The 13,887-nt window shown below is 32.3% G+C and overlaps 2 protein-coding genes and 1 non-coding gene across 3 annotated transcripts; 2 read left to right on the top strand and 1 right to left on the bottom strand.

The window, feature by feature from the left end:
- Window positions 1-811: 811 nt before the first annotated feature.
- On the top strand, window positions 812-4,942 carry LOC108562993 (alpha-tocopherol transfer protein-like). Its single transcript, XM_017921518.1, has 6 exons — window positions 812-1,127; window positions 3,369-3,521; window positions 3,869-3,963; window positions 4,042-4,192; window positions 4,259-4,452; window positions 4,577-4,942. The coding sequence occupies exons 2-6, from the start codon at window positions 3,380-3,382 to the stop codon at window positions 4,892-4,894; spliced, it is 900 nt and encodes a 299-aa protein (XP_017777007.1). The 5' UTR covers window positions 812-1,127; window positions 3,369-3,379; the 3' UTR covers window positions 4,895-4,942.
- Window positions 4,943-5,336: 394 nt separating this feature from the next.
- Window positions 5,337-6,646, top strand: LOC108562992 (immunoglobulin-binding protein 1b). The gene is made up of 2 exons (XM_017921517.1): window positions 5,337-5,538; window positions 5,598-6,646. The coding sequence occupies exons 1-2, from the start codon at window positions 5,425-5,427 to the stop codon at window positions 6,504-6,506; spliced, it is 1,023 nt and encodes a 340-aa protein (XP_017777006.1). The 5' UTR covers window positions 5,337-5,424; the 3' UTR covers window positions 6,507-6,646.
- A 2,038-nt stretch (window positions 6,647-8,684) lies between these two features.
- On the bottom strand, window positions 8,685-8,756 carry Trnaa-cgc. Its single transcript has one exon. It is a non-coding gene; the product is annotated as a tRNA-Ala (tRNA).
- Window positions 8,757-13,887: the final 5,131 nt, after the last annotated feature.

Below are 13,887 nucleotides of genomic sequence, written 5' to 3'. Positions count from 1 at the left end.
TTGTAAATCAAATCTATTGTTAAATAAAAAAAATTGATTATTAAATATAAAAGTGTAAATTCCAATATTATTTTTTAAAATTTTGTTTCAAGTAATTCTTTCGCGCCTCCCAGTTTGGAAACCTCTGCTATACGAGATAATTAGTATATTTTGGACAAACTATATGTAACTATAAAAATCAACTTTAGTTCTTTAATAATAAAATAAATAACTTAAGTTGGTATTTCTTGCAATTGCAAAGGTAAAAAATTAAGCAAAAATTGAAAAACAACACTTTAAAGCTCAATGGTTCGTAGGTGGAACCACGAACGAATTTGTTTTCTAAAGTTTCAGAAGAAATAAAAAAATGTTTGTATTGTTCCTTGTGGTGTATTATTAAAACCATCTGTTTTTCTAAAAACTGTGGACCAATAGATCCGCGCTTTGTATGTGTATTTTGTATGAAAAATCGAAAAAACATATTTGTGAATAAATCAAGTATAATTACACATTTTAAATATTATCGGTTTGTCGGTCAGGTGTATAATCTGTTGATGCTGTACGAAACAAAAGAAGTATGGGGTATTGCAAAATGCAGTTTCATTAGTCTCATGATACGGACATCGCTTAGTATTTGTTTCCGTAACTATTAGCATTACATCATGTCGATGTTGAAAATTTGCAAATACAATTGGTAAGAAGACGTTGGCCGGAGAGGAAGAAAAAAAAAAACAATTATATATAAAATGTGTCCCACGATTGACTGTGCACTTTCAATTGTTTGTTGCTGCTGGTGGTTGCTGGTGAGGAGGCTGTGTGTGTGTGTGTGTATGTTTCGCTCTCGTGCTGGGAAGCGGGTGGAAAAATCGCACTTTCCTTTTCGCACACACGAAGTGCAGTCAGAAATAAAGTTGCTCACGTTACATACATATATGCGACAGAGCCCATTTTACGTGACAACCTTGAAGGACTTGTTTATATTGTTTTATACGTTGTTGTTGTTGTTTTTTTTTCTCTCCATTCGAGTTTGTTTAATTAACCGGTGAGCAGGAGTGCGTTCCGGTCTTTGTGCCTGTATTCGCGATCCGTGGACTGCTTAGTCTAGCAAGGGACCGTTGGACAAGTTAAATCGTAAAACCAATCGCTACGTAAGTTTCTATTATACAATTATTCGATTTGCAACGGCTCTAAAAAATCCTTTATTTTGATTTCCCCAAAACTGAAAGTTATCTTAATTGTGTCACGCTTGGGAGAAGAAAAAAAGGAGCGGTGATTTAGCAATTCCCATGAAACTATGTTTCTGGGTTGCAACAAAAAAAAAACTTTTGCATTAAATCGCATGATTTGCAATACGTTTGCAATAAGTTTTTCAGAGCGGCAATTATGAAAACAGGTCTGATTTACATCGTAAAATTGATACGAATTCAATCGTTTTCAAGGCAAAGCACTCTTTGAAAAGTTCAAAAGATGAAATAAAAGTTTCCTTTCAAGTTTACATAATCGCATATGAAATTGAGGTCAGCAGCCGTTTGCCCTTTGATTCAATTATATAATCAATATTATGTATTTATCTTAATTTGAAGAGTATTTATCTTAATTCATTACAGTAATTGATGCATATTTACATATTTACTAATTAATTCAATTTATTATCAAATCTCAAGCTGAAAATTTTGAAACGAGAATTTTATAATTGCAGTAATTGCAATGATTTTCTATAAATTGCAAACGTTATTTTTTGCATAACTTAAGTCGAGCATGATATTTTGTTGTAATACTGATTATTTTTTTTGCTTTGCACAAGAGAAAATATCTAAAATTACATTCAATATTTTTGCACGTTTATTACGTGACTTTGAAATTACACGGTCAAAGAACACAATGCAATTACTTGGTTTTTCATTTAACACTTTTGAAACTAATATAATTCTAATATTTATGTGCATAAACCCTTGAAAATTGAATATTAAATGTTGAACAATTAAATATAACATTTATGAAATATAAAAGTATATAGAAAATATTACAATTTTGAAGTGAATAAAGAGAATTGATATAAACTGAAACCTGCTTTTAAATCTTACATTTATTAATGAAGAATAATTATAGAAACATGAAGAAAAAATGTTTAATTAATACAAGATTGGTAATAGTTCATGTATGATGTCAATTCACGTTCAAAATTTTGGCTATTGCAGTAAACAGTCTTTTTATCATCATCACTAAGATTTTTCTTCTAGAAGATCAGAAGGAGACACAGACAACCTTTATAATTTCATCATCCTCACGAGGATTGTCAACTAGCAATTCATCTACATCTGCAAATGAATCTATCAGCTATAACTTTCGCAAATTGTGGCATATTTTTAAAGCAGAAGGTTTACCCACAGATTCAATTTCTTCTTTACTCAGGGAATTTGTGTTATTTTCAAACGATGCAATTTAAAAACAGGTTTAAATATATTTTTTATTGAACATTTCAAATAACTAAATAAACATTGGACACAAAATGCACTTAAACTGTTTATTACCTTACAGCTTATTTTCTTTTTCAAACGTGTTATAAACAATATTGTTTGGGAATGTATTTATGTATACATTATTTTGAAAGTATGAAGAAAAATATTAGTTGTAATTAAAAATTGTTATTTTCATAAATCAATAAATTACAAGTGAATTGTGGTTGACCTGCAGTAACCCTGATAAATACCAGTTGCACAATACTACGTGATTATTTAAGCATACTCGTACGCACAACATTTCAACGTTTTAAGACCTACACTATTTATTTAACATTGCAAAACGATTGCTTACAAATGGCATGGAAAAACAAAGTCGCATGTTAACCAATGTTGTTTCGATAGAAGAAAAAGCCTTCAAATCTGTTTCGCGACAAATAACTATTTCTTTTTTTTTATATAAATTGCATTAATTATTATAGATTTATGTTCGCAATTGCTTAAATAATAGAAATATATAAAATCTGGATTTAAAAATTCGGAATTTTATAATAAATATTTAGAGCAATAATTATACTATAATTAATGTAAGTGTTCCAAATGTGAATTTGTTTCTTCCGTTTCATGTAAACTGGAGAAAATATCTCTTGCGTATGCGATTTTCTAATAGAATCCGGTAAATACTTAAGCAGTCCTAGTAACATTAATTCCGTTCGTCGCGGTGTGTGGTTTCAAGATGATCTAGCTGTGCTATTAAATTGAAAATGTTTGTAAATAGGGCAAACGTACGAAGCTATTACAACTCAAATTGCGTGTTTCGCATCGTACATAATGTATAATGTTATTATAAATAATATATGATAATGTTATTATAAATAATGTACGATAATGTTGTAATCGTTAAGACTCATTTTCGAATGCGGTTTGCAGAAGAACCGGAAATGCCGCAAGATACGGACGTGCTGTCCGAGCTGGACTTGGAGGATCCACCGCAGGAGTTAGTCGCGTGGGCCAAGAAACATTTGAACGAAGATCCTGATACCCGTCTGAAAGTGCTCGACGATTTCCGAAACATGATTTACAGTAAGTTATCTAACGTTTATTTATTCTTGGTGTTGACTATTAAATGCATCTCACGTAACAGAGTTATTGTTGGTCCATGTACCCCCTATGCACTTCCGCCTTTCTAATTGAATCACACGCGATTTCTACAACGTTAAACATTAATTAATTCGAAGAAGAATATTTATACTAATTATTATTATAGAATAATTCCACTGTCATATTTAGGTCACTAAGCAAAACATATAGAATTACTCATTTCCTTATATTAATTTTCAATTAATACTTTACTTAATTTTCTATTAAGACATCATTTGATGAATTTGATGAAGAAAGCGGTTTGTATAAGTAGATATGTTTTTTTTTAGATCGTGGTGAATGTGTGCCGCATCGGACGGACGATGCATTTTTGCTTCGTTTCTTGCGGGCTCGCTATTTCCAACTCGAACGCTCTCACAGACTGGTAAGTTATTAGATTTTCGTACAACAAACTGATATAGCCGTACTTTCTCCATAAACCCGTTTATTCTCTTCCCTATAGCTGGTGAACTATTACAACTTCAAAGAGAACAACCCGGAATTCGTCGAGGATGTGAACCTCAAGCACTTGCAGAGAATAGGCGACGACGATATAATCACCGTACCACCGTACAGAGAGCAGAACGGAAGACGCATTTTATTATACCGGATAGGTATTTCATTACATATTGCTTTGTTGTTGTAAGTGAATCAAGTGAAATTAGACGTACATCTTATAGGGATATGGGATCCGAAAAAGTTCACCATCACCGAACTGTTTCAAGCTACGTTGGTCATCTTGGAGTTGGCGATTCTAGAGCAGCGAGCGCAGATCTTAGGCGGCGTCTGCATGTTCGATTTAGAAGGTTTATCTCTGCAGAAGTCTTGGCACTTAACGCCCAGCGTCGCTTCTAAAATAGTGCAAATTATGGTCGTAAGTTACTTTCTATTTGTACACTTATACAGATGCAAAAAAAATAAAATAGCCTACATATCAGTAATATTAAATCATGCCGCAAGAAAGTTCCATACACTACAGTTATTATTTCTTGTTTTAGACCAGTTTCCCAATGAAAATCGAAGCCATTCACATAGTCAATCAATCGTGGGTATTTGATATGGTGTTCAACGTTTTCCGACCATTCTTGGACGAGAGAATGAGGAAGCGGTTGTTCTTCCACGGCGATGATTGGGAATCTTTACATCAGCACATAGATCCTAAACATTTACCGGAACGATACGGTGGAGTTCATCCCGATTACAATCACAAAGACTGGATGAATTATTTTTTTAGAACTGATAAGATTATCCAAGAAATGGAATCTATGGGTTACAAACACGATGAGAATGAAGATGAAACGAATAGTGAGAAATGAGTTTACATTTATTTCGTATTCAGTTTTTGGTGTAGTTATTATTATTATCTGTGTTATAATTTACAATGATATTTGCAAATTCGTCTTCAAATTATGTTTTTGACAATCTAATGTATAAAAGTTATTTATTGATGTGTAGAATACACGAATCGATGTTTATTATAAATCAGACCTTTCTTTAATTTACTTTTATTAAATGGTTTACAAATTTAATTAATACTTTTTTGTTTGCTTTAACATATTTCAATCAGCCTTAAAGATTTGCTTGCATCTATGAGAATTAAATAAGAAATAGAACGTTTTTAAATGATTTGCAGTAATAAAATTATTCAATATAAATTAATTTTTATCTGAAGAATTTTTGAATAAAATGTGTTTGTTAATACAGGCAACTAAATGTACACAAGTCTCTGATATTTCTAAGGAAGTTGGTACAAGTGATTCACTTGTGCACAATATCAGGTAATGTCAGTATTTGTAGGAATGTGTCAGTTTGTTTTGATTCGTACAATATCAAATTAACAGTGAAGATGGCCAGCAGTGAAGATAAAAATAAATCCCTGTCAGCATTATTCCAAGAGGGCTTAGATCTCTTCAACAATTTGGGAAAGATTGACGAGCCAACGAACAGCCCAAATGTTCAAGTGAGTGTAATCAATTAAAAATTTGAATGAAAGGTAATTAATATCAATTCGAATTGCAGATCAACATTAAAAAAGCCATGCACATATTAGAGGACTCGACAAGGTTAGTCTCGATGGCTAGTATTTTCAGTAGCAATGAGAGAATCGATGAGGTGCCAACTGAACACATTCAGTATTTTCTTCTGCCTGCCCTATTGGGAACTTTGTCATTGAAATTAACTTCGGGTGACAGAAAAGATATAATCAACACAGCAGAAGTGTATTTCAAAGATTTCTTAAGTCGATGTAATAACTATGGGTTAAGTAATTATAAATTTAAAGAGGAATGTCAAGATCTGCAAGCAAATCGTAGTGAGTTTCAGGACATTGCACATTCAGTGAACACAAGATCCACGAAAATTCAGAGATTCAAAGAGCAGAAAGTGCTGAAGGAGAACTTGGAAGATTTGAAAAAGAATATGAACAATGAAAGTGTAGATGATGAGATCAAAAGAAACTACTTCTTGACAATGATTAAGTTGTATATCTATGAGGCAATTGATGAACTGAATTGCATAGATATGGAAAAACCTATTTTGGAGCATATGGAGAAGATGGGAAACGAGAAGCCAAAACCAAAGATACCAGTGAAGCCTCTGAGACCAATAATCATAACGAAAGATGAAATGCAGAAAGCAGTGTTTGGCGCTGGTTATCCATCATTGCCCTCATTTACTGTCCAGGAGTTCTACGATCAACGCATAGCTGATGGTGTTTTCCCGAATCCAACTAAACCTAAACAGGGGCCTATGTCGATGCAGGAAGCCGCATTGGCTGGTATCGATTTAAATGCTGATGAAAGAGAGGCCATGGAAAAGGAGCAGTTGGAAGAGGCGGACGATCCGGAGAATATTGCTAGGATGAGAGCTAAGGATGAGTTTAAAGATGAACACAGAAGAGGTTGGGGCAACAGGATGAACAGAAGTTGAATCAACACCATCTCGCGAGGATTAACATGCGCAGCATATTTAATACTTAACATATGTAAATATATGCTACATACTTATAATACTGCATATTACAGTAACAATAAAATTAAGAGATTACATATTGTGTAAAATGGGTTGCCTATTATTTAGTTTTTTTAAATATATTACATTAAATATAACAATAAGTTCATTGCATTATATAAAGTAGTGTTATTTTATATTGACGTCGGGCATGAGAATATATAATCAATGGATTCGCGTTCTCAAGTTTCCACCGCGAATCCCATGAGCTGAACAAAATGTTCTTGGATCTAACTCTAGAGAAATCTATTCACGTTCAGAGCCATTTCTCGGTACAGACGTAAATTCCGGTTGCTCCCCGAAGACAGACATCTATTTTATATATGTATCCGCGTGAACAGAACACAGTCACACGATACTGCTACAATTTGCCTCACACTTTAACACGCAAAATAATGCAAACGCCTACAAAACAATGCTCGCCCACGTGGAAAATTCCTACTACGTTCTTTACAAAAACATATCATTTTCTAATTGTTTATATGAGAATTTTAATGAAAAGTTCACTAAGAGTAACATACATAATCCGTTATAATTGATCCTTTACCACCTTAATACTAAGGACATTCTATTAATACACTCGCCGTCTTTACTCTCTAACAAATTGGAACTAAATAATACTTATGTCTTTAATGAATAAATGAGAAATTAATGATTATACCTTTCAGGTAATAATTGTTAAGAATACAAGATGATAAAAGACAAATAAATTCAATTAATATATTGGAAAGATGAAATAAAAAATATGTTCGAAAACCTTAAGCGAGAAACGTAAGAAGGAAGTGTACTGCATTTTCATCATAAAACGAACGCCTTTCGGACCAGCCGCATCTCAATAGAGGCAACTTCCTGCTTGGAAATAGCTAAGCCGCATTGTTCAACACATCATCAAATACTTGAAACGCCGCTTTATTTCGTTCCTTCACCATTGTTTTCCACGTGCACTTTTTTTTACTCTCCATTTATAATTTTGCTGTCGGAACTTCTATAATAACGTCAGCTCATTACATTTCTATTTTGTATGCGTTTGCACTTTATATAAAACCGATTAAGCATATTGTTTTCTATATCCAGTTACTTTATTGAAGATTTATTATTTACACTAAATAAAACATAATTTAATTAACGTAAATATAATTGTGTGAACAAATTCCACACACATATTTATAATTAAATCTGTAATAAATATGATAATAAAAAAGTTTTGGATATTTATGTTTTGAAATACAGAAACAAATGTTTGTTATCGTTTTATGCTGTGCGAAGTGAGGGTAACAACTGTGTGAGTTTGACGATAAACCCTGGACTTGTGGGAATCGAAATGGAAGTACAACAAAGCGTGAAATTTTATCTTTTTTTTACCTGAAAAATTGTAAACGTGTATACAACTTCTATAGATTGTGATACCCATGACCCAAATTGTAAGGAGGAGAAACTTTTATACAATATACAACATACATAATCTGTGCAAATTATTTACACTTGTTTAGCAAATTTCATGTAATTTTATAACTGTTTCAATAAACATTATCACCAACAATTTTTTTACTTTCAACTTGGATAATAACGCTTTTTTTTATATACTTTGTTCATTAATAATTCTTAAGAAAAACGTCATGAAGAAAATAAATAAATTATATAGATTAATTTCTTTTTTGAATTTAATTCTACAAAACATTGTCTGTTGTGTTCTTACTATTGCGGTAATGAATAATGATACTCAGAATCTGGTGAAACATTAATTCAAATTGTAATTACTTGAACGTCTGGCGCCTTGATGAGCATTGAATCATACATCATTTTTAATAATTATACGCATAATTTACAGTTTTGACAATATAACTTTCATTTCTATTTAAATAAATTGTATTTTGAATTCATAAAAATATGAATAAAGAATTGAGAAAGAATCATTAAGATATTTTATTATTATCATACTTTTTACAAACAATATTTGTCAGAATAGTTTATTGGTTTTTTAGAATGAAATTAAAAGTAGTTAATTATTGGATTGGGTTTTTATAACATAATTTTTGTGTGTTTGTAGTTATAATAATTGTTGAACTAAATAATTCTGCATGTTAGCAAAAGAGTGGTTGGAGGAGCTGGGATTTGAACCCAGGACTTTCAGCATGCGAAGCAGACACTCTACCACTGAGTTACACCCCCTTGTTATCTTCGAAATTTAGTACATAATTCGTTTTATAAGCTTTTATTTATGTTAAATGCAAGATTTTAGTGATAATAAATCTTTCTAAATAGTGATGAAACAACGTACTTGTCAATTAAGTTGGTCAATTTACATATAAAGTTTGGATTTTGGTTGAAACTTAAGATATAATTAACAAGCACTTAATATACCATAATACTTCTAGTAGAATCAATATAATTTAGACTCATAGAAGAAACATACACTTGATGAACTGTCTGTTATATAAATATTTTGTGTTTCCTTATACCTTACTTAGGTTTAAGTTGATCAATTCACACCTTGTCTACCAAATTATTACAATTTATTGGATGAATAAGGTATTTACTTTTAGTGATAAATTATTTAATGAATAATGAATAATTTATGATTTCTAGTGTTAACTGTAGCTTGTATTGATCTACTGTGGATATGTCTACACTACGCATACTATATAAATTGAATATACACTAAAATAAGGATAGTGTTTGCAAATTGTTGTTGTTCTAAATAGGTGTTTGGTATTGAGGCAAGAATAAATTCTGATGGTCTTTGGTAGACAATCTGATAACATATACCGAATATGAAGCGATTCGTGTAATTTCCTTAAATTTGATGCAATTTCACACGCGACTGCATAAAAGTCTGCATCCAATGTTTTCATTCTGCTTTCTTTTTTTTTTGAGGTCCTCTACGAGTGTGTGTGTGTGCATTTCTGTGTTTAGGAATTTTTGGCATGTCGATGAACATGCATGCATAGGTTGCGTCTTGCGTGAAGCAAAATGCGCGAGAGTGTGGGTAGAATTCGATCGTGGAACAACTGAGGAGGATGAGGACGGCGCGCGAGAACGGCTCGAGGATCGAGGACCGAGAGCGAGCGGCGGTGAGAGTCGTCAGCCAGCCAGCCAGACTACGTTCCTTCTTCCCTCGTTTAGTTTGTCGCAGGACGCTCCGACGCATAGACGACGACGCTCGCGAACCACCTAGGCAGGCGTCGCGACGCATGTGTGCACTGTTTATTATTATCGACGCGTCGCCTGATATATAATATTGTTGCCGTCGAATTTTGCGCCAGAACAAACGCGGCCGACGACGCGCCGTTCGCCCCCCCGTCCGGATACCAAAATTCGTGCTGCCTCCTCTGCATCATACACAACTACACTTCAACCCCAACCTGAAGAACAGTGTTTACATTTACCTGATCCACGAGTTTCAGTGATTAACTTTTATACCAGTTCTTCTTTGATCGTTTTGTTTTCGTCGTCTTCCTGAACTATTTACATTTTTATTTGTACGTCTCTGGATTTTGTTTCTTTTTTTTTTTAATTTTCGCTTATTCTATTTTATCGATATTTTTTTTTTGGATTTATCTGCTGCATTCTTCAATTTCAAGGTATGTAAACATTTACAATTTCGAATATTATTACATTCCTGTTTTGCAACAACAATTTAATTCTAAATATAAACCATTACAAATAACTGAAATTTATAAAATAATTGAAACAAACTAATAAAATTATATATATATGGAAATATTACATTCTCAATGTTTGTTTTTAGTAATGATTCATAAATTTAAATAATAGTTTTCAATTTCAATATTATTATTAATATTATATGCAATGTTGTTACGAAAATCCAATAAAATTATATTTTATATGTTATGTGTAAATATTTATATTCAAATTTATATCAGGGGTTTTGAAACTATGGAATATTACGTATATAAACATATCAATGTTTTATATATTGAAATAATCAACATTTTCTTTAAGAAACATTCTCTTCTTTCTAATCAATACTACCGTTTATTTGAAAGTGGCAAGTAAGAAGTTTTCTTATATAAGTTCAATAGATGTAAGAAAGAGCTTTTTCAATCTTTGAGTTAACGGTCCAGTGTAGTGTAGAAGGTCACGAGAGTATTGTGTGTAAAGTTATTTCATAAGTGTTATTGGAGAAGGTCTGGGAAAGGCCCTTACGGCCACTTACAGATTACTCATTGTTGGTTTTCGCATTGTGATGTATATAATGCTATCTGCAGTTAATCGGAGAACTATTGTTTTAAAACGCAGGTAACCACACCAACCATTGGTGCTGTTCGATTGAAGACTGAGATTAACAACGTTCGGGTTCAACGGACCCAATCATGTTTTTTTAAAGTGTCTTCAACTAAGATTATTTTGAAATTATAAGTAGTTCTAACATTATCCAAGTTATTCAACAATGGATCAAAAGTGTGAATTTAAGATGTGGTTTAGGAGATGAGATCATTAGCGAACGTATTTGAATAAGTGATTTTGCCTGCCAACCCGGATATTTGTTGTTGTTAAAAAAAATGAATTCATCATTTTCAAGGTTACTATGGAGATACAATAGAAATGTTACAGTAGTTGCAACGTAAATTATTATTTTTGGATGTAGTTAGTCTTATGACTCTGAAACTGATCTGTCATTTGGCGCTTTGTAGTTGGTACACCTGACGTCATTTATGTTACATGTTGCGCACAGTGAGGATGCAGCTTTATAATATAATATTTTCGATTCTAATCTGCTCACTAATTCACGTCTTGTTTACATAATTGTGTTTACGTTTGAAAATTACAAAAAAAAAAGATTTTTCATTTCATTAAATTACGTTATAATTTTCTAATCTGCTGCTTTATTTGAACCGAAGATCAACGGAATTACAAACAATTTAAAAACCGGTTCGCATGAAAGGAAGTTTTGCAATCAGTGCTCCACTAAGAGATTACGTAAGGTAAAGCGGCAAAAGGAACTCCGAGGAAAGAATATTAACAAAAAAAAAATATATACAACAAAGTATAATATTTAATTTAGAACAACACGAAAGGAAAACCAAAGCCCGGCGCGCAGACGAGCGTGGCGGTCGATGTTATTAAATTGGTTTCAATGTTACGAAAGATAATGAAAATGAAAAAAAAAAAGACAAGGAGAAGTGAATACAGGAAATGGTATAATGATGAAAGGCGTCATCATAATTTTATGCTTGCTTTGACGATGTTAATAATAATATTCAATATTATCAGTTGAGTGATGTATTTAAAGTACATGTTTTAATTAGAGACAACAAAAATTAATACTTTCAGACGAGTGGCGGATATATCCGCCCAACTTTTTTTTCTTCTAAGCTTATGTAAAATAGATGTCCGCACAGGGTTAAAACAAATATTTGCAAATACATAAATAACGTAAGAAAGTAATCAAGTAATTTACCTTTAGTGTGAAATGGCACGAAGCGTATTTGTGTAATAATGGTATTTTTCATCCGTGCAGAAATGTCTGAGTACTATTAATTTCATGTAATTGATCTTAATCAAGGCCAGGAATGGAATCGCAGCAGAAAACGTGCAGCCGAATGTGCCGCAATCGTCCACATCCGTTGCGAAATTATTTATTTTCGGGCTTCGCCATTACGGCCTTCTTCGTTAATGAAGCAAAATCAAAACGTTGCGCGCACTCCGCCAACGGGAATAACGACAATAATCACCGCTGCTCCCACGAATACACAGCACTAAATAATACCTTAGAGACTAATTGCTTTTTGAACCAATTTATGTGTACCAATGCATAATAACAATATTCTAATACGGAAATATCTGATTATAATAAGCGGTGAAGTCGAATCTTCGCTGTAATCGCTTTCGTTATGCTATTAGAGTTCATCAAGACTCCGTAGAGTATTTTGTTTTTTGGCTTGCGCTCGTTAACTTGATTACATTCGAACTGCATTGTAAACAGCGTTTGTTTGCGGTTACTGCGATTCAGATTAACAATCGTTACGTAACAACAATATGTATTTATATAAGATTAATTGAATATTTACTTTGATTCATATTTCATTACGAAAGTCAACAATTAACAGCCGGATAAATCTTTATAATAATGTAAGTTAATAAGTTGAATTTGCATCTAAAGTTAAGTTTCTTTCTAACTTTACGAAATTCACGTGTTTGGAATTCATAGGTTCGAGCAAATTAATTGGCCGGTCGGAATTCGAGGAAATGCATTTGGCATGCAAAGGATATGCTTAAAGTGATCAGATTTTATCAAGATAAACCCGGACGTCTCTGGAATACACTGCTAGTTCCTGCTAGACTAGATAAGATCATTTGGCATGGAACTAGCTTAAAACTTACCGTTTTTACAATGAAACAATTCAGTTAGAAGTATCTTAATACTACAAAATCTTATTTGTTGCTTAAATTCTGACTTTGCTTTAGATCTTAATATTCAAGATCACCTTGTTTATCGTACTTTATCCAATCATAATTATTTAGGTTTATTAAGTATTAGCTGTTTAAATAAGTTGTGAAAAATTATAGTTTTACAGTTCTAGAAACATTCAGAAAATTCACGAAATCATCAAAAAATCTCTTTTTTATAATAACTAAAGTATTCCATATAATGACTAGTAAATAAAAATAAAATCATTTTTGTAGAATACAGAATTATACAATTTTTCACAATCAACGAATATTGAATTAAAATAATTCGTATTACTGTAGAAAAAAAGTTAATTATTTTTTTCGATTTCTCAATAATGAGTTTTACTGACAATTTCATATTATCAGGTTCAGTTTGAATGGGAAAACGAAGGGTACAATCAAAGTTGAATCCGAAAATCCCCGAGAGTTGTGACCTATTTTTTTTTTTTTCATATTACTCCCCGGAAAAGAACACTCTTTGATCCTACACATATATACACACACACACCTCAACTTCGAAATTGCGTTACCGATTCCATTGAAATGGAATATGTTTTAATTAAAAAAAAATAATAAAATATAACGAGAATTGGAAAAGTTTTATTATACGCGGTCTACAAAAGAATCAACGCCGTGCAAAAGCTCAATGAGATTTTCAGCTTACGGTTCACATTTTTTAATTCATTTCGATAAAACTCGTCAGTCGCAAGTTTCAATTGAAAACAGTTTTCTTCGCTCGTCATGATTACGATTATGGGATGGCGTTATGTGTTTATTAATTATGCTGCTAATGTTTGCCGACATGCTGTGCACTAACTAATTGGTGGCAATGTTACATTGAGTGCATTTACGCGCTCGCTGTTCAATTCAATGGAGGAAGGAACAG

The sequence above is a fragment of the Nicrophorus vespilloides genome, unplaced genomic scaffold (assembly GCF_001412225.1).
Source record: "Nicrophorus vespilloides isolate i.1.1-1 unplaced genomic scaffold, Nicve_v1.0, whole genome shotgun sequence".
Classification (NCBI taxonomy): domain Eukaryota; kingdom Metazoa; phylum Arthropoda; class Insecta; order Coleoptera; family Silphidae; genus Nicrophorus; species Nicrophorus vespilloides.
This window is presented reverse-complemented; position numbering and strand designations above follow the sequence as displayed.